Source organism: Myotis lucifugus, unplaced genomic scaffold (assembly GCF_000147115.1).
Source record: "Myotis lucifugus unplaced genomic scaffold, Myoluc2.0 scaffold_166, whole genome shotgun sequence".
NCBI lineage: Eukaryota > Metazoa > Chordata > Mammalia > Chiroptera > Vespertilionidae > Myotis > Myotis lucifugus.
In genome coordinates, this window is record NW_005871214.1 from 2,794,819 (window position 1) to 2,822,608 (window position 27,790).

The following is a 27,790-nucleotide window of genomic DNA, read 5'->3' on the forward strand; positions in this document are numbered from 1 at the left end:
GTATTCTTGCTCCCTATTACCTAAGATTTGCTCTGCTCCGCCGCCACTGTATGTCCTACGGCGTCGTCTATTGTGTTTTTATTTCATCTATGCTCTTAATTTCTTAATACAAGTAATAATATATATATTTATGTCTTTTATTTCTCTTCACATACGTTGTTGAGCGTAGATGTTTAATATAGGAATGCTCTTCCTTTCAACCTCCTCATATGGGAGCGCCGCTCCCGCTTCCTAAGCAGGGCCGGAAGTGGGTCTTTCTGTCTCCAGGGCTGTCCTTGCTTCCCTCTATTTACATCTTGCTTAAATCTTTCCTGTTCCCCCTGGTTCTCTCAGGCTAGCATGTCGTGAGGAGATTGCCCGGAAGTTTATGAGGAGCGCTGCGCCGTTCATGGTCACTCTTCTTTGATGATGACTAGCTAAATCGGGGAGCGCGGCGGGCCGCAACTCGGCTGGAGCGGTGGCGGCGGCGGCGCGTTACACCGCAGCCTCCCAAGCCCCGAGTCCCGGCGCGAGCAGCAGCAGGGAGCGCCTGCCGGTCCAGCCACCGCACCTCCATCCCCCCAGCCGCCGTCGCTGCGCCCGGGACCGCCAGCCATGGCCGCGCCGCCGGATCCCCAAGAAGAGCTGCTGCCGCTGGCCGGCCGCGGGTCCCAGTGGTTTGGGGACCGGGAGGAAGGGGAGGACGAAGCGGTGACGCCGAAAGGGGCGAGGCCGGCGCCGCAGGCGGGGGAGTCCAGCCGGGGGCTGGGCGCTGGGGCCGAGGAAGCGGCGCCTGGAGAACTGGGCTCGAACCCCGCCCGGCCGCCCGTTGCCATGGAAACTGCATCCACAGGTAAGGCGGGCGGGCGCCGCATCCCCGCAAATGGCGTGGGGACCGGGCCCCCAGCCTGCCCCCCTTCCCGCAGCGCCCCTGCACCTTCCTCGTGCTCCCCACCTTGAGCACCAATCTCCCCCGCCCACCCACCCCGCCGCGTCTCAGGGGGCTGTAAATGTTAGCGGATCCGTCGAAAACCTGAATTTCATTTTTTCCAAAGACTTGGAAAGACAGCAAAATACTATTGATTCTTTTATTTAATGATCATCATTATTCTGGCTGTTAAAATGGCCCTCAGAGGCAAACCGCAGCACCTGGTGCTGGAGTGCCTGTGTACAAGTTTCCTCCTTCTGCCAAGGGGTTGGGGCTGTTAGGGGCCTCTTGGCCGGCGGCCCCGATTTGGGGGGCGTGTTTGCAGCGTGCGCGCCAGCGACTGGGACGACAACAACAAAGCGACAGGCAGACCCGCTGCCCCTTCCCCGGCTCTGTCCTGGGCAGAGAGGTGACTTTAACCGGCCCTTACCCGTTCCCTCCACCAATTGCCACACCCTACTCACTCCCGGTCCCCCCTCCCATCCTTCATTTCTCCCTCTCTCTGCGCAGGAAACAGAAATCCCAGGGTGTGTATGTCTAATTCAGGAGGGACAGCGTTGCCAGAGGGCTGGGGGTTGCCTTTCGGTCCAGCTGCCCGGATGCAGGGAACCCTGACTCTTGCAGGGAGCACTGAAACTTGCAACCCCTTCAAGTGGCCGGCCTGGCTGTGGTGTGACCCCACTTGGGTGGTGAGTGGGCGAAGTTGAGCTTACTAGCAGTCTGGACTCTCCCGGGCGTTTGAAAATCGCCCGGGGTTCAGCCTCCCATGGCTTGACTCCCCCGCTTCCGAACCAGAGCGCCTGGGTGCCCAGCGGGGACTAGGGGGCCTGGGACGTCCTGGCCCGGGGCTGAGGGAGGCACGTTTGGGGAGGATCGCCAGGCCTGGGAGCGCTGTTTTCCTAGGGCCTGGGGAAGAGGGTGCTGTGTTGTGTGCTCTGAGAAAGCTTTGTTGTGGTGGAATGGGAGTGTGTAGTTTTGGAAATGTAGCTTTCCCAGGCTTGGGGTGGTGGGAGCTCCCAGCCGAGGGGAAAGTGGGGGGAATGGCCTTCACACTCTTGCCAGCTGATTTAGGGGAACCCCTTTCTGAAGCCACCGCCTCTTACTGGTCGCCTGGCGTGGCCTTAGGCAGCTTTAACTCTGCTCCAGTACAAGATGTGAGCTGAGAGAAGGAGGCTTGGGGAATGCGTTGAATAAAATGGCAACATTCTGAAGGGAAGAGAAAAAGCGACCATCTTACAAGCAAAAAAACAAAAAGAAAAGAAAGACTTAAATCTGAAAAACCCACTTGTCCTATGTTAATTATTATATGAGAGGTTGGGGGTGGGGGTGGGGGGTCAGGGGAGAGGATAAGACTAAAATGGCTGCCTAGCCTGTCTTTCAACTTCTTCCCCTAAGTAAAGTGAAAACAAAACTCTTTATCATTGCAAAATAAGATGGCAAAAGATAATAGGTAAATAAAGGTACCACTTTTGTTGGGTTACCATTACCATTCTTTGATGAGGGTAGCTCATGGTTCAGAACCTTTATCCACCATCATCAAAGTAAATTATTTCTTTATAGACATGGCCTATCTCCCATTAGTGTCTCCAGGTGAATTAGGGAAAGGAAGCCCTGTGCCCAGTGTTCAGTAACATACTATTCACTAAAATGAGTTGCTGTTTATACAATGTTTAGAACATCTCCCGCTGTCACAAAGCAGGCATTTGCAGTTTTCAACATCATCATCATAATTATTATTGTAGAAATATTGGGCCTTGTTAGCTGTCATAGGGGTTTCCTATCCTAGGCAACAAATACACTAACAAAATCAAACATGATGTTAAGTCTGGATGGGAGGAAAATGACGGGAGGGAACAGGAGCCTTACTTTATAGAGATAAAATCTTATAGCACATATTTATATAGAATTTTTTAGTTTGTTATTTCTGAAGGAATTTCTCATATAACTGTCTATTGTTTAATGTTTTAAACATGTATGTTTCTTATTTGGTAGACTGCATGGACTGTTATAAGAGACTCAGGTGCCAAAAATGATACCTAAGTAAATAACTAGATCTTGAAAAATACAAATAGAATTTGGGCCAGCTTTCTTGTCTGTTATTTTGGCAGTTCTGTTGCTATAAGCAAAGTCAGCAGGTGTATCTTTAACTTGATCAGACGTAAAATCCAGTGGAAGCCTATGAAACACACTGTTTACCTTTTTAAGAGAATGGTGCTCTTTGGGACTCAAATCAAACTAAGAAGTAAATTAGATTTTGTCCTGAGGCACTGTAAACAGATTTTGTTTCTTTTTCAGATGGAATTACACAATGTAAGGCAGGTTTTGATGTTTTTAAAACTTTTTTTTTCCCTGAAAAACACCATCAATCATGTCATCTGGACAGAGATTCTATCATTTATTTTTAAACATTAATGGTAATTAAAGTTCTTAAAGAAACATTTCCAAAAATATTTTTCAGTAGTGTCCTAAAATGAATACGTGTTTAAACATCATTAAAGCCACACTATGACACTTCCATCAGTACTCCCATTTTTAGGTAGTCTTATTGCTTCTGTCCCTTTTGTGGTATAACATTTTTAATGAAAAGTAACACTTCCTTTAATTTTTCATGTTTAAAATTTATAATGGGCATGCAAAATGATGTCTGTTGCCAAGGGAACTGTTAATACACCACGTGTAGGCTACAGCGTGTTGGAGTTGTTAATCAGGAATCAGTGCCATCATCTAATAACTTTATACAAAGGATGTTAAGAGCAACTGTGGCTTTTTTTTCATGATCTGTTATTCCTGGAAACTATTCAAGAGGAGCATACAATAACACAAGGATAGAAGAATGGCTCTTTGTTTAAAGGGAGAATTTAAAATAGACCATTTGATCGAAATGCAGTGGTAAGAAGTTAACTCCTTGGCTGATCTGGAAATTAACTCATTGACTGCTTCATGCTTGGAGGGCAAAATAAAGAACAAAGTAGTGAATGGTGTAGAGAAATCAGTCCAGTAAGATTTGTTTCAGTGATATTGAGTTATAGATAATTTGACTTAAATTTCTAGATGATTGGTAAAAAAGAGATTTTCCTCATTACCTTCTACTTGGACCACAGTGCTCATAAATTTATATTTTTCAAATGCTGACTGTGATACTCTATTAGAAAAACTATTCTTAGTCTATAATCATTTACATAGCTTTCAGAATGATTATATATCTATGTTTATATCATTTAATATAATACACTGTACAATACACATTACCAATAATCTAAACTTCGTGTGGAGGTTGGATTGACTGTCTTCATTTGTGGATGTGTTTGATAGACGTGTGTACACTTTTATTCGGAGTCATTCCCAGTAATCCTTTTCAGAAGGTATAATCTCAATCTTCTGTCTTCTTTCATCTTTTGAGAAAACATCAGTTCTATTGAAATGGGAAGGAACACTTCATTTGCTTTTAGAATATATTACAGACCATATAAGAAGAATAAAAGAGTTTCTAATGCACTTTATTTCTCTGGATATAGCCTCTGGATATAATAAATAACATTTCTGGCAGTAAGTACACTATATATTCTTTCATTTAGGGAATTGAAATTAGGTTAAATTAAAATGTAGAAACAGTCACATATCCTAAAATGCACAGATAAATTTTATCAAGGCTTCCAGCATAATTTCCTCTTCATGAACTTACTGTTCCAGGAAACTTATCCTGCTCATTGCTCCGCCAGTATACTATAGGCCTTCCTGCCCCCTTCTTTTTTTTCTAGGCTGTCCATGTATGTCTTATTCTGAGGGCTTGGAGAAGAGTTGTGGATTATCTTGCTCAATATTCGGTCCATCCTGGATAGCACAGATTATGGAAAGTTTTTATTATCAATTCAATTTAGTCAACATTTATTGAATGCCTCCTTTGGGTAAGAATCTGTGCTAAACACAGGTTGTGGTTTCCTAGAACATGTGCATCTTTCTGTTTCATATTAGTATTTGGTTTAGTTAAACAATTGCTTTTGTGTCACATTTATTGTCCTCATTCTCAAGTCATTGCTGGAAGCTAGACTAGAAGGGCATTGTAATAATCTAACGAGCATGGATTGCTCAGATAATATAGCTGGGGGGGGGGGGGGGATAAATTCTATCTATCTATCTATCTATCTATCTATCTATCTATCTATCTAGTTCTATTCTTTTCATAAAAATAGCTGTGGCTGAATATTACTCAAAGATCTCTGGATTAGTTAGTTGTGCTTTTCTTTTAAAGTTAAAATAAATGATTGACTAAGGGAGCTTTGGAAAAGGCACTGTAAAGTAGAGAGGGCAGTGAAAGAACGGGTGTTTGAGATGGGTTAAGAAGGGGATACAGTCATTGAGGGGAGTGGGAGACTGAGATGGAGTGGAGGACAAGGTCATTGGAGGAGTGGAGTCCAGAAAAACGGCAAGGCCAGGAGTGAAATAATCGCCTCTGATTACTGATATGACAAAGAACCATGGCAGAGACTGGAGAGTGACAGTGAACCAGGTGCTGATATCTTTAGGAAAGGACAGGGCTGCCTGGGCTTAAAAGCTAGGGATTTTTAGAGGGGACAGACAAATAGTTGCCTGTAAAATTGTAAATGTAAAGTCCCAACTATAGAGTCTCTATTGAATATGTACAGAACATAGGAGACACTACTTAAAATAGTTTATTGTGGCGGATGGGAACGTTAAGGGTTGTCATTAACTAAATATGAGCTAGTGCTATGATGCAATTACTAAAATAGCTTATGCAATTTTTGGTAGTATTAATAGAAAGTCTTGGGTGCACATTAGATGAGGTAGTTTCCCTAGATTTTGTTCTAGGTGGGTCAACATCAGAGTCTTGTACTAAATGATGTGAGCCATACTTCGTGAGATGTTAGTGAGCTAAAAAATGGTGAGGGCAGCGTGACTAGATTGGTGAGGCTTCTAGAGAAAATGCCACTTGAGAAATGGCTGGAGAAATTAAGAATTTTTAGCCAGAAGAAAAGAAGAATTCAAGGAGATCTGAAAGTTAAGTTCACATACTACTGAGTAGAAAAACTCCTGTGAAGCAAAGAAAGACTTGCCCCGGGCGATTTTGCAGGGCAGAGCTGGGACTGGAGGGTAAATCAGGAGCAGATTTCTGTGTCATGAAGGAGAAAGTTGTAATAATTAGGACTGCCCAGAAAAGTAATAGGTCTTTCAGTTACTGATTTTCAAGTAAAAGCAAAGTTGCTGTTTATTAGGGGAAATTTAGAAAGAAAGATGTTAGTTACACCAAGATCTTTATATCTTCCTAAAATAAAACAATACCCTAACTTTACAGTGTGGTTGTTACCATAGGCATATTTCTCAAAAGTGATCAGCACACTAATGAAATCAGAAATAGTGTACATCGCCCTAACCAGTTTGGCTCAGTGGATAGAGCGTCAGCCTGCGGACTGAAGGGTCCCAGGTTCGATTCTGGTCAAGGGCATGTACCTTGTTTGCGGGCACATCCCCAGGAGGGGGTGTGCAGGAGGCAGCTAATCGATGTTTCTAACTCTCTATTCCTCTCCTTTCCTCTCTGTAAAAATATCAATAAAATATATTTTAAAAAAAAGAAATAGTGTACATTGTAAAAACCATAGTTAACTTTAAATTGACTACCTTAAATGCACCCTACAAAATCATGGCCTTCTTTAAATTCTTCTCTAGTTCTCCATTGTTGAAAAAACTCCATAATGTAACATATTTGTTTCTTCAGAACTGCACAATTTTATCTATCGTGGGTTATTAATCTAAATGTGAAACGTATCTGCAATCATCTCTTTTATTCTGTTTCCTCAACTTTCATTTTCATTTTTTTCTACTGTATTTAATTCCATACATATTCAACATATTCTAAAATGTCTTGGAAATTCATTAAACAATTCTGTAAAGCTAAAAGCATCATTTGAATCTCTGTTTACTTCTCGGCCTTACTATCTGTACATTTATGTCAGATTATTCATTATAAAATATTTGCTGGTTTGCCTAATGAATTACATTTTAACTGGACCAGTTCTGCATTCTAGCTTTCGCATCCAATTTCAAATTCATCTACTGCATAAAACCAGTTATACATCAACTTTTTGCTTCTGGAATGTGAGGAATTATTGAGTATCTCATGTCCTTCAAAATACCTGGAATTTGTTTTATGCATAGCACATCTTCTTTTTTTAAAAAACAACAACAACAACTCTTAGATAACAGAAAATTGTGTGTATTCAAGTTATTGCTGATGTATTGACGAGCATAAGAATAAACACCAATGTCTTATCTACCTTTGGCATGACTTTTTCAACTGATCATGAAAAATCAAGACTTCTCAAAATGTGGTCTATAGCCTACCTGCTTCAAGATCCCTTGAGGTGACTCACAGACCTCAATCCAGGGAAACATACCTAAGATGCAGCGATTTATTGAACCTCCTCCTTATGCGCGGCATTTTTGCTAGGAGTCGTGGGGAACAGAGGAGCATGAGCTATACCCCTTTCCTCCATTTCTCTCGAGTTTACTGTCATATAAAGCAAAAATAAACTACTGGAGTCAGAAAACAGCCTGGTGCTTGGATGGATGGTGCAAGCTGTAAGTGCTGCAGGAATTTTATGATTTTATGGGTTCCAGAATACTTGGTCTCTTGGAAGAGGTGAAGTGTGACTTACACCTAAAGGTGGATAAACGAGGGATGAGCAGAAGTGAGCAGAAAGGCAATTTAGCAATAACGATAAGCAATAAGGTTTAACCTGCCCAGACGGATAAGGGGAGGCACGTTCAGGGGGAGAGGGGTTTGAAAGCTGCATATGAAGCTTCTAGACTCCTTGTTTATGGCTTATGGGCACTTTGAAGGTGTATATGTGGAGGAAGGAATATAAAGCTGTGTTAAGGAAGGTTGGTGAAACAGTGCTTAGAAGATGAACTCAGTGGGGGCGGGATCTTGAAAACTGCACATTTTGCTGAAAGACAGCTGACCCGATAGCATCAGTTTCAGGGCCTTGAATAAGTAACAGTGGGAAGGAAGAGGCAGAAAAATGAGTGGCTTCACAAGAACATCCAGTAGAACTTGGTGACTGACAGTATATGGGGGATGAGGAGAGGAATGAATCAGCTCTAACGTTCTGTGCGCTGTGGCTGGGCAAATGCTGGTACTACAGAGATGGGAGGGGGACCCGGTTAGAGAGGTGAGGATAACGAATTCATTTTTAGTCATATGAGGCTTGAAATGGTGGGAAGCCATGTGAGTGGAAATCTCCACTTGGCATGGTAGATAAAGGAATAGATTTTGGAAATGAAAATCTAATTATGTTGGTATAGATTTAGAAAGTTAGAAGAGCAGCCATAGAATAAATTAGGGTTTTGAAAGATTCTGTAGTATGGGAAGAACAGGGGGCCAACAACAGAGCAAGACCTCCTACTCTCTTACTAACTGAGTGGCATTAGGCAAGTTATTTAATCTCTCTGAGCCTCAGATTCTGTAGTAAGTATATGTCTACAAGACTACATCAGGTAGAGTAACTGGCCATCAAATGGTAACTATTCATTATAGTATCATGGAAGCCAAGATGGCTTGGTATGGAAAGAACCCTGCCTGAGAAGGCAGATTTTTCTGGTATTTGCTCTGGCACCTAGCATCATGTCCATGTGGGCACATCTGCTTGATGTCTCAGTTTCTTCGTATGTAAAACAGGGATGGTACTGCTGTCCTGGCTGTCTTACAGAGCTGTTGTGGAGGTGAAATGAAGTAACACGAGGAGGTACATGCAAATTGCAAATAACTATATATTTGCAATATATTGATACTTGGAAGACGGGTGAGCACTGTCAGATGCAAAAGAGGCCTAGGAGAACAAAGATCGAGAAAAAAAGCATGCTACGCCAGTGGTTTAATAGAAAATGCTTGCTTGGTCATCGGGACCTCAGCAAATAGCAGTGGGAAATGGCAGGAGAGCGAGGAGGAATGGGAGTGGGGAGAATTCAGTTCCGGCAGTCCACACTGGAAGATATTTTTGGCTCTGAGGAGTACAGTTGGAGTGATGTCCAGCTCCATTCCTCATCTTTTCAAGAGTGATCTGTGACTGGAACAGGGCTGAGGTGTGCCTGTGCGGCCAGCTGGAGGGAGGGGGCAGCAGATGGGGTCTATTGGGTTCTCCTGCGTAGTGGAAGCAATGGCCACAGGAAGCGGTCCCAGGTATGCATGGAAGTCCGTCTGGAGGAGGCTGCCTCTCTCACAGTGAAAGCCAGCCCCGCACCCCACCTCCCACTGTGTGGGCTCGGAGGTATCTGCAGACTAGTATATAGCTCTGTAGGTTAAGTCTTTCATAAGTGGACTAACACTTCTGTTTCTAGCAGCTAAAAACTCTGGGCATTATAACATAAGATAAACATAAAAAGACTGTGTAGCCAAAGTTGCATATTTATAAGGCATTAACCTATATGAAAACCTGTCTGAACTAAAGTGAGAGAGAGAGAAGCTGTGTGAAGAAAGATGGCAGCTAAAAGTTGGAATGATAGAACTTAAGAATCCATTGGAACCTCAACCAAAAGAAACAGTTACATTTACAGGGTGGACATTTGACAGGGATCATTGCAACAGGATCCTCAAACAAACTGCATGCACAGAATTGGAGGGTCATGGTGAAACTGTAGAACAGATAAAGAAAAAAATTATAGGAGTTTTTGGGAGAACCAACTGCCCTCAGGTGATGAACTGTTAGTCTGGTTCACAGAACGAGGATGTGAGAGTTGCACTTGGCTCTGGGAGGGCCACCACGTTGGGTTGGGCAGAGTCCTGAGTGCACTGAGAGCTCCAGGTTGAAAGAACTGGGGATGTACAGGCTGCATACGAGAGGATAGGAAGGGTCATGACAGCTGTCTAAGTAAAAATAAATGAAGGGCTGTCAAGGGGCATAGGGGCTGGATATGTTCTGTGTGACTCTGGAGGGTGGAGCTGTGGTCAATCAGAAGCTAAGTTGCAAAATATGAAAGTAGTTTGGACTGCCTCATGGTGGTGAGTTTCTTGTCACAGGAGGTATGTTATATATCTGCAGACTAGTATATAGCTCTGTAGGTTAAGTCTTTCATAAGTAGACCAGTATCGTTTGGCTGGTCATTTATATTACATAAGGGATGTAATAGAGAGGGTTTATTAGACTGGTACTTTTTTTTTAATCTTTTCAGGATCACAGACCCCCATTGGAGAAATGGATGAAAGCTTTGGAATCTCTGCCTAGGAAAATGCACTTACAAACACCATTTTTTTACACAAATTCTGGGATTTTTCAGAGGCTTTTCATGGATGGAAGAATTGAATAACTTTCTATTTCTTAGAAATCAATAATTCCAGCTACTCTCATATAGATTGCTGTTTACACAGGGGTGATAGTTTTATGGTTCAATAAAATCTCACTGAATCATTTATTTGTTTATTTAACAAATATTTGTTAAGTGTTTATTATATGTGTGTGTTTGCATACACACAGGTATGTGGTAGAGTAGGTGACACTTAAATACATAACCAGGATATAAAAATAAATGCAGCAAAATAACAATACAGTCATACTATCAGTCTAAATTGAGGAAAAAGTCTACATTCTATAAATGCTATTTTGTTAGTTTCAAGAATATACTGTAATGGAATTTTTGGCCCTCGAAGTGTTTCTGAGCCAGGCTTCTTCCAAACTGGCTATCGTGAAGTGGGAGAATGTGTATGGACTTGGAGACATGTATCGATCCCAGTCTCAGCTCTTCCAATGGCCAGTTGCTAGTCTCAACTCTGGGAAGAGCTAAATGGTGGGTCTTTGAGAACTTTTAGTGTCCAGAGAAGTGATGTGTCTATTCACAATACATTTCTGTGTACACTTTAGTCATTGCTAAAATTTTTGGAACCAGTTGTTACAACATCCACTAACTGTTATTATCAGGAGATGCTTGGGGTGGGGAACATATTAATTCTCCCTGTAATCCCTATCAGCCATCTAGAGCCACAGTAAATAAGTAAATATATAAATAAGTAAGTAAACAAATAACACCTGATGTGGACAATTCATGTTTTTTTCAATTTTATGTAAAGTGTGCATACTATAATTTTTAAAAATCTATACTACTCTGATTTATGTATGAACACATCATCAAAGTAAAGACAGAGGGCTTCCTATACAAAGTCAGTTTCAAAGTAAATCCACTGGCTTCTATTCCAACCAGACTGTGGCCTCTAAGCGCATTTATATATAGAAACTTTGGAGTTGCCGCTACTTAGCATACTATTAATCTGTTTAGCAACCTTTTGTTATTAATAATACAAGAGTAAATTGCAACCCAGTATGTTTACATTATCAGAACTGAATTTGTGTGAGTTATTTTTTAAATTGGATCCATGGCATTAGAGACGTGCTTCTATTTTATTTCCCAGAAGTGTGGGAAAGAACAAACACCTAGTAGTATTTCCCAGAAATTGTATAATCTTTTAAAGGCCCAGCAGTTCCTGTTTATAATTTGGATGTTTACATACCAGAAGTCTTAGAAGTAAGAATTGGTTCTGTTTGTATGAATAATGTTGAGGAATTAAAAAATACTTTTAAAGAGAGGTGATGTGCTGTTTAGAGAATTAAGGCCCAGAAGTATCCTGTCTTGAAGGTAAACATGTGTCAGGAGCAGGGAACTATTGGTGGTTGTCCCTCAAGGCTATTGGTGTTTTCCTTTTTTTCTTTTTTAAGTGTAGCGATCTGCTCTGTGCTTGGTGCTTACTAGTATTTAACCATTATAATAATTCCCAAGAACATTGGTTCTTAAAAGGAACCGTTATCAATTGGTCAATAACAAAAGCTCTTTCATTCTGCAGGTAGGGGACATCAAGGTCAACTTAACATTTAATGATTGTATTTCCACTGTGATCATTCGTGTGAAAATGTCTTTTGGATATTGAATTGGATTGATATGATCTATTGTATAATATCTTGTGAAACGTAACTTTCAGTTCATAAAAGGGGAAGTTGGTACATAGGTGGATCACAAGAACCCAGACTCTCAAGTCTCATGCTTTCTCTATTGCACCACACTGCCTGCACCATAAGGAAAAATAAAACTGTCTTACAAGGTAACTATCAGGTTATGGTAACTATCAGCTTTATCTTCCAGAGAGAGAAGGGAGTTTTAGGAGGATACTTAGCTGGAGAGACAGGAGAAGAGACACAAAGGAGAGAGGTGAAGGTGGAGAAGAGAGGGGCAACGGGGAGGAATGGGGCGGGAGGGAGAAAGCTTCACCCCAGGAATGGACACAAATAGAAAAAAAGGGGAATTAAAAGAAGACATGAAAAAGGGTGAAAGAGAGTTAAGGAAAAGTACCCAGAGGGAAGGAGGCCTTTTAAGGAAGCAAAATAAATTATATATATAAAAGCCTAAGTGACTGGCTGACCAGCTGACCGCCCAGCCATCCGACTGGTAGCTATGATGCGCACTGACCACCAGGGGGGCAGACGCTCAACGCAGGAGCTGCCGAGTTGCAGTGACTTGGCAGCTTGCGGTTTCTCGGGTGACGCACCTGGAACCAGAGAGAAGGGGAGCCCGAATTCCGAGAAGCATCACCTGAGACCACCCTCTCACAAGCTGGGACCCCTCTAGTCCATTGGCTCCCCACTTCGGGTCTGGCTCCCCACTGGGTCTCTAGCCCATTGCAGAGGTTGTGGGTCTGGCCCTTACAGAAACTTTTGGACTAGATTAGCTAAATGATGAGACATGCAGGACCTACTGGCTGCGGTCCCGATGTCTGGCACCCGCACTGCCCATCCGCTTAATATCGATTTCCAGTGAAGGCAGTGAATTTTCCCACTTCCACTCTCAGCTGGGAAACCGGCCGCAGCTTCCCTCCTTCCAGATGGACAATAGCACCAGCGAGCAACCTCCGGGGAGGGAAGGAGGCAAAGAAGCAGCTCAGGTGGGAAGAAGGAGGTTCCCGCCACCACAGGACTCTGCCTGGGCAGAAGGGCCCTGGACGTGAGCCTGACATTGAGCAGGGTCCTGCCCTAGGCTGACTAGATTCCAGGCTAAGTAAATCCTGTTTGCTAAATAATTGCATTTTGCAGCTAAATGTCCACAAGTTGTCAGTTACCACCAAACTTAGGGTAAAGTGAGATGAAAGAAGCCAGACAGATACAGAGTAAGTGACATAATATTGGGAGAAGAGAGGAGGGAGCCTGATTCCAGGGTAGGTCACCCAAGAACCACCCTCTCGCAATCAGGGACCTCTTGGGGGATATTGGAGAGCTGGTTTTGGCCCGATCTCTGCAGGCCAGGCTGAGGGACCCCACTGGTGCACAAATCCTCTAGTATTATGTCTAAATGGATTTGTAAAAACCAACAACAATAAAAAAACAAAAGAAGAAAAGAGAAGTAGGTAACAAAGTTTTCCTAAATTCTAGAATCTATAGTGAGTGAGATCAGGGTTCTTGGCTTTACTTCCCTGTGAAATTGTAATTCACATCTTTACAATTGTTTCAATCCCCTGGGGGTCAGAGGTCGGAGCTGTTCTCTGGGTGTTCTGTGAGGGCTTCCCAGAGCTTTCTCACCCCCAGGCTGAATGAAATCAAGCAATGGGCTGAGTCAGGCCCATGTGGGCCGAAATGTTTCTTCCTCTCTCAGGAGATTTTCCAAAGGACTCACATTAACTTTATCTAAATGGAGAATAATTTAGCTCAGGGTTTCCCCTCAAATATAAGGGACTAGAGGCCCAGTGCACAAATTCATGTATTGGTGGGGTCCGGCCAGCCCGGCCCCAATTGGGGTGGATGGGGGCTGGGCCTATTGGGAGGAGGAGATGGTGGGAGGTTGGCTGGCTGGCCCACCCCATTGGGCCTGATCAGGGCTGGGCTGGCTGGGGGAAGGGGCCACAGGCGATTGGTCAGCGGGCCCTGCCCCCAGTTGGGGTTGGGAGGCTGATTGGGGGTGGGACCGGCCATGGGGAGGGGCTTTGGGTGGTGGAGTGGCTAGCCCCGCCCCAGAATGGGGTGGGAGTGCCAATCGGGAGCCAGCAGCCTGGGGGAGGGGCCATGGGCTGGCCGGCCCTGCCCCTGATCTGGGTGGGGGGTGATCAGGGGCTGGGCTGGTCAGGGGGAGGGGCTTCGGACCGATCAGGGTGGTGGGGGCCTATCAGGGGTGTGGCCAGCAGGGGGAGGGGCTGCAGGAGGTTGGCTGGCCAGCCCCGCCCCCTATTGGGGTGAGGGGTATGATCAGGGGTGGGCTGCAACGGGGGGGCAGGGGCTGCAGGCCTATTGTGGTGGGGTGGGCTGATTGGAGGTGGGGCTGGCTGGGGGGAAGGGAGGGGACGTTTGGCCATCGGCCCACTCTTGATCCAGATGAGAGAGTCCGATCAGTGGCAGGATGGCAGGGAGGAGGGCCCATGAGGTTGACCGGCCAGCCCCACCCCCTGATCAGGCTGTTAGCTGGCCACAGTGGGTGTCATAGCAACCAGTCGCTATGGTCATTATGCCCTTTTGCTTGCTGGCTTTTTATATGTATAGATTATTTTTAAAGTCTTCTCCTCTGCACAACTAGCATTGAGATTCACAAATACAGTGGTTTGGAGAGCAACATCAGGGAATTAACTGGTTTTTCTTTTACCATATTCCAATATAAAAATGTACTCTATGCTTTGATTGGGGAACGGAGATAGTTAAGACAAAGAGAGGAAATAGGTAAAAGTGAAAGAAGTTAACATTTATTTAGCCCCTAGTGACAGGCAGCCAGGCACTGTGATAAACATTTTATATACCTTTTAAAATTACCTTTAGGATCCTGTGGCCTATTGAATACATGGCAGAGACTGCACTATCATTTGGTTAATCTGAGTAGTTGTGACAGCTCATTTTCATGATCCTGTTTATTTGTTTCCAGCCACAACATAAACTAGACATGGAAAGGAGTCTTCCATTGAGATCCCACTAGGTTGAGCAGGACGAGGGACCAGATGTTGGAGTTCAAGGCCTAGCTGGTAACACAGGTGCATTTTCAAGAATGTTTATTTAAACCACAGTCTTCTTAGGGTCCTATTAAAATAGTCAGTTAAGCCCTAGCCAGTTTGGCTCAGTGGATAGAATGTTGTTCCTCAGACTGAAGGGTTCTGGGTTCAATTCCAGTCAAGGGCATGTACCTCGGTTGCAGGCTCGATTCCTAGCCTGGGTCAGGGCATGTGTGGGAAGCAACCAACCAATGTGTCTCTCACATCAATCTTTCTCTTTCTGTCTCTCCCTCTCTCTTCCACTCTCTCTAAAAATCAATGGAAAAATATCCTTGGGTGAGGATTAACAACAACAACAAAACAAAATAGCTAAGAATTTGGGGTCCTTCCTATCCTTTCATCAATGATGATTTTCTTATATGTCCTTGTTCATATTGTACCGAGTGCATTAATGTTTCTTTCTCCTCTATAGACTGTTCCCTGAGATAGGTGTTGTGTTTCCAGTAGTCTCTATAATCCCTAGCAGAGGGTTAAATCAGTGTCAGAATTTCATCATTTGATGATTTCCTTTTTATTTTCTGTGATTACATAAAAAGATCTTAATACCATATTGGGATCATAACACATTTTATAAGACTATTCACAGAATAGTTTGTGAATCAATGACTATTCAAAGATTTTAGAAGTAGGATTTGACTCTTTTATGTATAACTCATGTGATCAATATTAAATCAATTGCAATGTAAATTCTTGCTTCCATTTGTATAAGAATAGCAGCAAAAAATTTTCAAATGTCAAACCACTTTGAACTTTTAAAAATAGAGTGCTAACTTAAAAAATAAAAAACAATTCTAGGCAGTTATGATTAAAACTATCTGATGATATATTAATTTTGTTAACATTTAAAAATTAATTGGATGAATGTCCTTGATAAGGCATTCAATTATCCTGAGAATTTACATAATAAAATGCAGTAGTTTGCTCCAAGATTAGTTTGACACAATTGCCATTAACAGTTCCTCCTTCTTAGCACCTGGTGGCTCACCTGGCAGCTCTGTCCTCAAAAAAAGGGGATGCTGATTGAGGTGTGACCATTACAAGATAGAGCTTCATTTTCTATTAATAGTAGAAATGGTATAGCCAATTAATCTGTCATTAGTTTGTGGAAAGCAAGACATCAGTCTTTTCAATTCAATTCTAGCCTTTTGAAATCTGAGCAATTACTTAAGATGAAAGAGGCTCCAGTGAAATGGGGCTTAACAGTGGATTTGGGTTCCTAGAATGGTGGCAAAGCGGTACATAGCTCTTTATTTGAATTTGACTTTAAGACTCTAGATTATTCCTGGTTCATAAGCAAAAGCAGCCTCCTCAAAGTGACTGCTTGTCTGAGAATGCATATGGCTTTCAGAATCAGACTGTGAATCTCAAACAGGGATGGAGACACCTGGCTAAGGACCAAGGGCACTTAAAGCCACACTAGTCAAAGTCAATTTTCTCCTATGGTGAAAAGAAAAATGGGGGAGCGGGGGGTGGGGGAGGGCTTGCAACCTAGTTCAGTACCTGGTTAAAACTGTAGTCTTACTTCCCCGCTGACTGGCTTGGGCAGAGCTCCAGAGCCTAACCCCAGGGCCCCACCATAGCTGACTTGAGCAGAGCTGTGGAGCATGCCCCCAAGGCCCTGCCAAGACTTGGGCGGAGCTGCCGGGACCCTCAGGACCTGCCACAGGAGGAGAGATATAGGTCAGAGCCTCCCCACGAGTTCATTTCAGGCTTCGGATCCGGAATTCCCCTGGACTAGCAGATCTGCGAAATAAAGGTTAAACTTTCCTCCCTCTGAGTGCTGGCTGATCGTTCTCCCATGCCTTCTGCCACAACAATAGTAAGCCTTTTAAAACACTATTTTTTATTACAAAGTAAAATGGATGTCCTGGCTGGAAGTCTTTCTATGAGATGTGTAAATGGATTCAGTGTCAGAATCCATTGGGCTCCCTTCCTCATTGCCTGGCTGGGTAGGCTGGGCCAGCTTCCCCCTTCACTACTCTGCCCTGCGTATGTATGCTGCTATTTCTTCATATGGTAAGAAAAGTCTGTTGGGTCAAGAGTTCGAGTTGCTCAAAAAGAATGTAGATGCCCCACCCCGTGTGGCTCAGTAGTTGAGTGCTGACCTATGAACCAAGAGGTCACATTTCAATTCCCAGGCAGGGCACATGCCTGGATTGTGGGCTCTTGATTCTCTTTCATCGTTGAAGTTTCTACCTCTCTCTCCCTCTCCCTTCCTCTCTGAAATCAATAATACAAAAAAAAAGGAATGTAGCATGAAGTTGAGCGTTCTCCCCTGGGAGGGTTCAAGCAGAGACTGTGATCACTTCTCAGGGACATTTAAAAGAAGGCTTATTTTTCAGGTGGGAGGTTGAACTAGATTATCTCAAATATGCTTTATATTCCTTTTGTCTCAGGATTCCATGATTTTACAGTAAAAGCATGGAATTGTTATGCAATAGTCCTGTGAATGACTTTGAAATGACACATACATTTTAAATATTGGGGCATTATACCTTTAGCTAAAACTTGTCTGAGCCCATATGAGCAAACCAAAACACTACTGATCTAAGTTAACAGGTAACTTAAAAATACTTTCCACTTACTATATTTATGGCATGCTCAGAAGATCTCTTTGATTAGCAAAATAGAAACACTTGTGAATCATTATGCTCTTTAAAATACTGTTGGCACACAAAAATGTTTTATAATGTATTGTGCTCATGGTGGACAGTGGTAATGAGATGGGAACTAATTATTCATTCTTTTACACTTACATGCCAGGCATTGTGCTAAGTGTTGTAGATAGAACGTTTCTAAAAGCTTTTTCCTCAAGAAACTTCGAGTCTAGTGAAGGAGAAAAATAAAGAAATAAATGTATTTTATTGTGGAGAAATAATGATAGAAGTATGTACATGATGCTATGTCAAACATCTTAACAGAGGGAAGGTTAGAAAAGCTTTTTGCTGGAAGTGGTTCTGGAACTGAGTGTCAAAGGATGAGAAATTAGCAGGATAAGGCCTGAGGGAGACTATTCAGAGAGAACAGCACTGCTTAAAACCCTATTTCTTCCTTCTTGCTTTTTCAAAAAGGAGTCATTCCTGTGTGTGTGTGTGTGTGTGTGTGTGTGTGTGTGTGTGTGAGTGTGTGTGTGTGTGTGTGTTTTCTTTGCCATCACTCTAGGTTCCTAGAATGGTGGCAAAGCGGTACATAGCTCTTTATTTGAATTTGTCTTTAAGACTCTAGATTATTCCTGGTTCATAAGCAAAAGCAGCCTCCTCAAAGTGACTGCTTGTCTGAGAATGCATATGGCTTTCAGAATCAGACAGACTGTGAATCTCAAACAGGGATGGAGACACCTGGCTAAGGACCAAGGGCACTCAAAGCCACACTAGTCAAAGTCAATTTTCTCCTATAGTAAGCCTTTTAAAATACTAGTTTTTATTACAAAGTAAAATGGATGCATTAAGGAGTAAATTCACATGAAGTTTTAAAATATGAGACTTTCAATAAATTTCCTGCATTATACAGTCAGGGCTATATCCATAGGCCCTTGGGATGCACACTCACTCTTCCTTTTCTATTATGCTTACTTGGAGGGAAATATACGAGACACTAGGGAGTAGTGCTCTTGGGGAACCTCAGGAACAAGTAGCAGATGAGTGTGCATGTGTGTTGTGTGCATGTGCGTGTGTGTACATGTTTATGAGCGTGCACCAACTCATAGAGATGGGTGCTGAGATGAGAAAAATTATGGGATTAATGAGTGATATCTGCCAAGAGTGGAAAATAAGAAGGAAGAGAAGCAAAACTGGTCCAGGATTTATCCTTTAGATCATTCTGTTGCTTCTCCTTCCTCACAAAAGCACTAGTGAGCCTGTAGCCAGGAAGGGGTAGGGGAGATATCATGGTTCTGGTCCTGCTTCTTTTCTTCCATCATCCTCATTATGCAACATTACTGACCTTTTTTTATATCCAACCTGGTTCATGGCCCATAATGACCCAATCTTGGCTGGTGTCTTACAGACATCAAGGTTGTTACAGAGACTCTATATCTATATCTATATCTATATCTATATCTATATCTATATCTATATCTATATCATCTATATCTATATCTATATCTATATCTATATCTATATCTATATCTATATCTATATATATTAATTGCTCCAAGTTCATATGTTTAAATCTAGAGCCTTTTTCGACTGTATGTTTATAGTTCCAACTACTGCTGTTCCTAATCTACTATAGTGTAGGTAGGTATGATGCTGGAAAGTTTTTTTCTCCTCTAGTATGTCCTCTATAGAATTGTCCATGGCAGCTACCTGAAATAACTTCTTTTTGGGGGCCTCCAAAGATATCATATGTTAGAAAATTGTGGGGGAGAATCTTCTAGGGAGAGGGTACAGTGAGTGCAAATGAATAGAGTTGTAATGATGGGAAAATGACAAGTGGTTTTATGTGGGCCTACATCCTGCTGGGGAAGGGGGAAGGAGAATGGGATAGTGGATAGGGACTGTACTGTGAATGACGTAAAGCTGTTGGATGGCGTATAAGAACATTAGCTTTTATTCTCTGTTGACAATAAAGAGTCATTTCAGTTTTTTTCGGTGAGATAGATGCTCTCTCAAATTTGTGTTAAGAAGCACTGGCAATACGGAAGGTTCGAGTGGTGGGAGCGTGGCGAAGGGTGGGAGGTGAGTTAAGAGGCCTCCACAGCAGTCAGACAGGGTGAGGCCAAAACTATGGTGATGGAGAGCGAGAGGGGTTGGGATGGAGAAGTTTTTATGAAGTACGGTGGATAGAACTTGAAAATGAAAGAGACAAGCATTATTTCAGTTTCTGGCTTGGACATGCAGATGCATAGTGATGCTGTTAAGTGGAATGCAGATACAGGAAGTGAGAATGAATGTAAAACACTTTCAAAGATAATAGCACTGCATTGCAAATCATATTTCGCTGATCTTGTTTTTAAGGTAATGGTTATCCACAGTATTGATTATACAGATCTAGAGAAACCATTAGGAATCACAAAGCTAGTGCTTTTATAAACACTGAACAAGAAATGCAAAGTATGAACCCTTTGAATTTTTAATTTTTAATTGATGCAGGGAATCTACAATGTCAAGTTCATGTATCAGGTGATTAAATTTTTACTTTGGTAATAGAGTTTTACTTCATTAGCTCTTTATGATATGGAGAAGTATGAACTAGTTCTACTGATTGAACACAGATTGATTGCACAATTGCATATTTATAATCTCATTATTTAGCATCCATAAATATTAAGTGAAATTGTTGGAACCTCCCCTCCCCTTTACATTAGCTATACCACCCCCTCCCCTCCCCCTGGGGCTTAGTGTAAGAACTTGATGGCTCTGGTTGCAAATTCAAGAGGTCCCCTACCCCTACTCCACTCTGTTAAAATTTCTATCCCATTCCACATTCACAGTGTTGTTATTTCTCCAAGAACAGAGGTTTTGACCTTCACTTACTTCCAATTTTTTTTTTTATTACATGGTGAGGCAACCAAGGATTGTATCAGCAACTCTATTCAGACACCCGGGGATGACAACTCACTTGTGAATACCTGGTTCATTTCTCATATCTGGAAATATGTTCCCTGAAGGCTTTGTTTGAGTCTCATTATTGTGTGTTCATGTCTTAGAACAATGCTTGGCCTGTGAGAGTGTTCGAAACATATTTATTGAATGAAAGGATAAATGAATGTATGGCTAATTTTCTTTGGTGGAGTACAGGGGAGAAAATAAGACATCTAGAATAAAAAAACCTAAGCCCTGAAATTTCCAGGTACTCCATTTAGAAGGCATCATGTGCCTCTTCACTGCATGTTGCCTATTTTACTTTTGTATTTCCCATTTTAAAGCACTTTTTCTACATAATAATCACACTCTTCTTTTTCTTCTCATGTGAAGAGTCAGACCACTATTACAATCTATTTTTCATGCCCCCTCCATCCATGAAGTTCTGTGTATAAGTAAGGCCTGGGTATTGTGCCTTCAAGAACACCCACACGCTTTCCTGTTCTTTTGCCCCTGCAGGTCTCACCGCTCCATTGCTAACCCAGCCTGTATTCTTGCAAAGAGGCAGGGAGCAAGGGGGTCCCAAGAGGATGCTGAGATTCTCAAAGCAGCCCTTTTCCTGGAGCAAATTAAGGACAAACACAAATCATTTTGGGATTTCGACCTAAATCTTAACCCATTTATTTTCTTAAAATAAATCTCTTTTTTTTTCCTAGTGCCTTTAAAATGTTTGTAAAAAAGTACTCTGCTATAATTGTTGCTTTCTAAATGGAAGACTTGGAAAACAAATGACACTAGTGACAAAACTCCAACGGCTATGTAACTTATAAACGTTTTATGAAATTTACCAATTTATAGGACACAGGGTCTACAAGTTTTGCATTTCTTCCAGTGTTTTGTACTCACAGATTCCCTTCTCAAACCACACATGCCTTCCTTTTCCTGTCTTAGCTTAGCTTTCAACGTGAACAGTTACATATGTTTAGCAGATGTTACTAACAGGTATTTAAGATAAAATAACAACAATAGCTATACTTTATTAAACATCATCCACATGTCAGGGTGATCTGTGATTTAACCTAATTATATTATTTAATCTTTTAAAAATACTGAGATGTAATTTACATACAGAAAAGTAAACAGATCTTATTCTTAAAGCTCAGTGAGTACACATCGATGTAACCATCACCCAGATCAAAAAAGAACATTTCCATCATCCAAGAAGGCTTCATTCATACCACTTCCCTGGTCAATCCCCCATTCCCAGAGGCAACCATTATTCTAGCTTCTATCACCACAGAACAATTTTGCCTGTCTTTTAACATATACGAAGGGAATGATTTTGTATCTGGCTTTTTTTGTTTGTTTGTGGGTTTTTTTTTTTGCTTGCTAAGATGCTTTTGGGAATCATTCATTGAGAATTTATTTTTTGTGTGTTACTGTGCAATATTCTACAATATGAATATATCACAATTTGTTTATCCATTCACATTTGGGTTCTACCCTGATTTTTGGCTATTATGATTACAGCTATGAAAAATTTTGAACATATTATTTTGTGGGCAGGTGGAAATATTTCACTTGATTATGTACCTAGGAGTATAATGGGAAGGCATAGGATAGGCCTATACTTAGTTTTATTAGAAGCAGTTATATCACTCTGCACTCCTATCAACAATATATTAAAGTTTTAGTTGTTCCACACCCTCAATAGCACTACTTATTGTCATATTCTTTAATTTTAGCCATTCTAGTAGATGTGTAGTGGAATCTTCTAGTGGTTTTCTTTTTCACTGAAATGTATCAAGGTATAATTTACATATGATAAAATGCACTCATTTTAAATGTATAGGTTGATGAGTTTTTGAAAGTGTATAAAACCTTGTAACTACCATCCAAATCCATTTTTAGGTGTAAACGTTTTGTAACTGCCAATGAAATCAAGTTAATAGTATTTTTCATATCTTCTCTATTAACTCTTTGTAACTAGGGTTGTGCAGATAATTAAGCAATAGTGCCTAATGAATTTATTTTATGGATCTAGAATGGTGCTAATTATGTACCAACTTTGGGAACATTGAAAAAAATATTTTTTTCAAATAATTTTTAGGTGCTTAAATTTCTTACACATTTCTCAAATCAATGATTTATCAAATTATTTCTTAAGTGCTTAAAATTCTAGTTCAGGAAGGCTGTTCTAGATCTTTATTGTTTTTATGTACTTATTTTAACCATTCCTGAAAGGGATTTTTAAGTCTCCAATTATGGTTGTGGATTTTAATGTTTATCCCCTTAATTTTCTCAGTTTTGGCTTCATATACTTGAAGTTCTGTTATGAGATGCATGCACATCTATGAATGGTATGTCTTTCTGATAAGTTGATTCATGCATAGTTATAAAACTATTCTTATTTTGAAGTATATCTCATTTACTTGCTTTCTTATGCTTATTGTTTGCATGTATATCTTTGTCTACTCCAGCTTTCAATCTATCTAAATCTTTATAAAGCATGTCTCTTACAGACAGCATACCATCTTGCTGTTTTATCCAATCAGATGATCTCTTCTTTTTAATTGGAATGTTTAGTTACTTATATTATTATTCATGTAGTTGGGCTTAAATCTATTGAAAAATTTTTATGGGTCTCATCTGGTTTTTGGTCTTCTGTTATTTTGGTTTTTGCCCTCTTTTGAGTTAATCAGAAATATATTAATATTTGTTTTATTCCTTTTGTTGTCATTTTAGCTATTATTTTAAAGGTTGCTATACAGCTAATATCCTTAACTTATCAAACTCTACTTAGAATCAACATTTAACATTTTTAACCATTTCATTTTTACATCTGATTTATGAAGTATGAATTATTACCTAGACTTTTTAGATCAATGAGAAAACAGGCCCAAAAAGGTAAGTAACTTGGTCACATATAGGAAGAGGTGGAGCAAAGACATCCTCTTAAGAATGCCAGACGCTTAAATGTCCCTGATGGTATTTAATATTTAGTTCAATAATTCTCTCCATATAGTCATTGCTGGTGCAAAGTACCTTTATTAATGACATGGAAAAAAATCTGTGCTAAGGACTTAGTGAAAGTTCCATGTGATTTATCATCAAATGCTTCTAAAGAAAGAGATTGGCTTCAAGAGGCTACAGGATTGGTTTCTTTCTCATTGAAAAATTTATCTAGTCAGTGGAAATATTATTAATAAGGTGTCTCAAAAGAGCAAGCCCATGGAAGAGGGATCACAGAGGGATACTGGTGAATGCTTTGAAGCCTGGAGATGGAAGAATATTTTAGATTTGTATTTATTATGAAAATAAATACAAGACTGAAGCGATATAACATTTAAGATAGCCAACATTTACTGATCTCATACTATATATTAAGTGCTTTTCAAATGTTGTCACTTTTTTCCTTTATCTTTATTACTTTGTGCCCACTGACCAACATTTCCCCATTTCCTGTAACCCATAGCTTCTGGTAACCACTCTTATTCTCTCTGTTTCTATGAGTTCGACTTCTTTTAGATATAAGTGTGATCATGTAGTTTTTTTCTTTCTGTGTCTGGCTTATTTCACTTAGCATAATGCCCTCCAGCTTCATCCATGTTGTCACAAATGGCAGGGTTTCCTTCCTTTTAAGGCTTAATAATATCCCATCTTTATACACACCACATTTTCTGTATTCACTCATCTGTCGATGGACACTGGTTGTTTCCATATCTTGGCTACTGTGACTAATACTGCAATGAATATAGGAGTGCAGACATCTCTTTGAGATATTTTCTTTGCATATGTTCCCAGAAGTGGGATTGCTGGGTCCAAATATTATCACAATTAACCTTTACAACCACCATATTTTGCAATACTTTATTATTTCCAATTTGCAGGTGAGGTAATTGAGGCACAGAGAGGATACGATGAGCCCAAGATACCAGAGCTGGAAAAGGGTAGAGCTAGTCAGGCTGACTTGAAAGTCTGTGCTATGCAATTGAAGGTAGAGAGTGGAGGGTGGTTTCCAGTTTATTGACTTCAACAACTTTGTGAAGTCAATCAGTGCAGTTATTCTAAGGATGAGAAAATGGAGACAGTGCTTAGGTGAGCTCACGAACAACCAATATCGCTGTCAGTAAAAATCTGCTGAGTCCAAGTCTCGTCCCAGTGACTGGGAAGGGCCTTTCCTGGAGTGAAGTCGAATCCGAAGGAGTAGAACCATATTAAATGGACGTGCAAAGCGTGCAGTGGGTTCCAAAGGCTGAAAGTAGGGGGGGTTAGAAACTATTCTGGATACCCATTTTGTCAAGTTTGGGCACATCCACAGGTTGTGGGCTCGATCCCCAATGGGGGGCTTGCTGGAGGCAACCAATCAATGATTCTCTCATTACTGATGTTTTTATGTCTCTCTCTCCCCCTCTCCCTTCCTCTCTGAAATCAGTAAAAGTATATGTATATATGTATATTTTTAAAAAGCAAAAGATAGAAAGTTAAATTATAGAATATCACTAAATCAAGTCATCTTAGAAAAGGTTAAGTTTACAAGGCAGAAGAGAACCAATTAATGGCCCCTCCCGCATGTTTAACACTGAAAACAGATTCTCAGTTATTTTTTATATGAATGAGAATATTACAATGTAAATTCATTATCTAAAATTAATTATATGTATTAGAGGGAGGGGAAGAAAAGCTGAGTTTTCCCTGTAGGTCAAACTGAATTTATTGAGTTTTTAGACTTAATTTATGGAGAAGATTTCTTGCTTCAGAATAGGAATTAGTAAAGATTTTGAATCACTTCTGATACATTTCTACTGATTTTATTATGTTTGTAGACTGAGACTTTGCAAACCACACTACATTTTGCTACTGATCTGCACTTTTGCTTTTTTAAGCCTGTAAAATGAAAGTGGTTTAGGGCATGCCAAAGCATAACAGCTAAACAGTAAAACTTGGATCCTCAGGAGAGTGGGATTTGGGTGGAAGGAGGAAGATTTTTACTTCTTTATGTTTCTTCGAGTTGTTTAACAGGTTTCCATAAGCAGGCATTACTTTGAAATAGCAATAATTTTAGTAATACTAGTAATGAAAGGAAATCATAATGTATTTTATGGGCTAAAGCTAAAGACAAGCTAATGTGTGTTTTAAACATTCTTAGAGGAAGAACAGGGTTCCTGTAATCAGAAAGGATTTTTATAGAAATAAATATACATATAAAACTTTGACTTATACTTTAACCAAGTTTCATCTGCACATACTTGTTAGAAACATGAAAAAAAATGGCAGAAAGCAAAAAAAAACAAAAACGAAACCACCAAAAAACACAAAAAACCACCTAAATATTATCTATTCAAATGAATTTGCTTGATAATCTAATTCTGTTGATTATTTTCAAGTCTTTTTTTTTTAAATCATAATGAGGAATTTCAATGAGAAATCTGGAAGATTTTGCTGGTAAACTAGTCTGGAGAAAGCTTCTCTTTATTTTTGTCTGATGCTGCTTCCTCATTACACTTTAGTAATATATATTGCACCACAGAGTTGGTGGAAAGGGCTAAATAAACCAAGCTGGACCATTCCAGAGTGAAGTGGAAATACTTGAGACAAGCAAAGACAGATTCTGAGACTTTCCAGGTCAGAAGCATAGCTATATTTCAATTATCTTAATATCATCAATCATGTATGTCTACAATGACCAAAATTTTACATCTGATTTTTTTTGCACCCTCTCAGCTTTCACATGGAATTAAATCTTACAAATGTGGTGTCCACAGTTATTTGCCCTGGAGAACTTCAGTAGACAAACTAATATTTTTTTTGTGTATACACACACACACACACACACACACATACACACACACACACACACATGCCAAAAACATCTGGGATCATCATTTACATACTGTATGCTGTCTTGGTTTTTTGTTGTTGTTTTTTACTTTATGGCTATTTTCAACATCTTCTGATATCATTATTCTTCAATAATTTTAAAGTCTGCCCTAACTGGTTTGGCTCAGTGGGTAGAGCATCGGCCTGCGACTGAAGTTCGATTCTGGTCAAAGGCACATGCCCGGGTTGCGGGCTCGATCCCCAGTGTGGCGTGTGCAGGAGACAGCCAATCAATGATTCTCTCTCATCATTGATGTTTCTCTCTCTCTCTCCTTCTCCCTTCCTCTCTGAAATCAATAAAAATAATTTTAAAGTCTGCTTAGTATTCCATCTTACAGATGTCCTACAAGATCAAGTTCCCTATCATTGAGCCTTTTAGTTTTCATCATTTTCCCCCCACTATAATACTTCTTGATTTTGAACATTCTTCCTTGTATTTACATTTTTGTGCACTGATTTTGGTTATTTCCTTGGGATGATTTCCTGCAAGTGGAAGTTCTGGGTCAGAAGATGTGAGCATTCTTAAAGCTTTTGATACAAATGGTCAGATTTCTTTCAGAAAGGTTGGACTAAAATGTATTTCCAGAAGCACTATATGAGATTGCCTGTGTGTTTTTTTAAGTGATTGTACTATTTTACATCCTCATCACCAGTATATGAGCATTCCAGTCCCTCTGTGTCTTCATCAACATTCGGTATCAGTCTTTTTAATTTATAATAGGTGTGTAGTGATATTTTATTGGCTTTTAATTGATTTACCTAATGACTCATGATGTTGAGCATCTTTTCCATGCGTGTTTGCCACCCATATATCTTCTTTGGTGAAGTATTTGTTCAATTTTGCCTGTGTTATTAGATTATTTTTCTTATTATAGACTAGAGGCCCAGTGCATGAAATTCATGCATGGATAAGGTCCCAAGGCCTGGCGGGGATCAGGGCCGATTGGGGCCTTCCTTCCCCTAGCTGCTGGCTGGGGCCTTCCTTACCCAGCTGCAGGCCACCAGATAGGGCTTTCCTTCATTCTTTGCCGCCCCCTGGTGGTCAGCGCACATCATAGCGAGCGGTCAAACTCCTGAGGGGACAATTTGTATATTAGCCTTTTATTACATAGGATTTTTGAGTGCACTATATATTCTGTACATGTGTCTTATCAGATGTGATTTGCAAATATTTTCTCAGCCTGTGTTTGTCTTTTCATTCTTTTAACAGGTTTTATTTAAAAGCAGAAATTTTTTTTATCAAGTTCAATTTATTGATTTGCTCTTTTATGGATTGCTGTCTTTTATGGAATTTGGTGTTGTATCTAAGAAATCTTTGCCTAACTCAAGGTTTTCTTCTGGGAGGTTTATAATTTCAGGTTTTACATATAGGTCTCTGATTCATTTTGAGTTAATTTTTGCATAGGGTGTGGAATATGTATAGAAGTTCCCCACTTTTTTTTTTCTTTTGCATTTGGATATCCA

General features: G+C 40.6%; 1 protein-coding gene across 1 annotated transcript in view; it reads left to right on the forward strand.

Annotated features, from left to right (window-relative positions):
- Positions 1–420: 420 nt before the first annotated feature.
- LOC102417944 (reticulon-1-like) overlaps positions 421–27,790 on the forward strand; it is a gene marked incomplete at its 3' end in the record, with an annotated part of 101,021 nt that continues 73,651 nt past the window's right edge. Inside the window, exon 1 of the mRNA XM_014462019.2 lies at positions 421–832. Within this exon, the coding sequence (XP_014317505.2) occupies positions 595–832 (238 nt within the window). The remainder of the gene's footprint in view (positions 833–27,790) is intronic.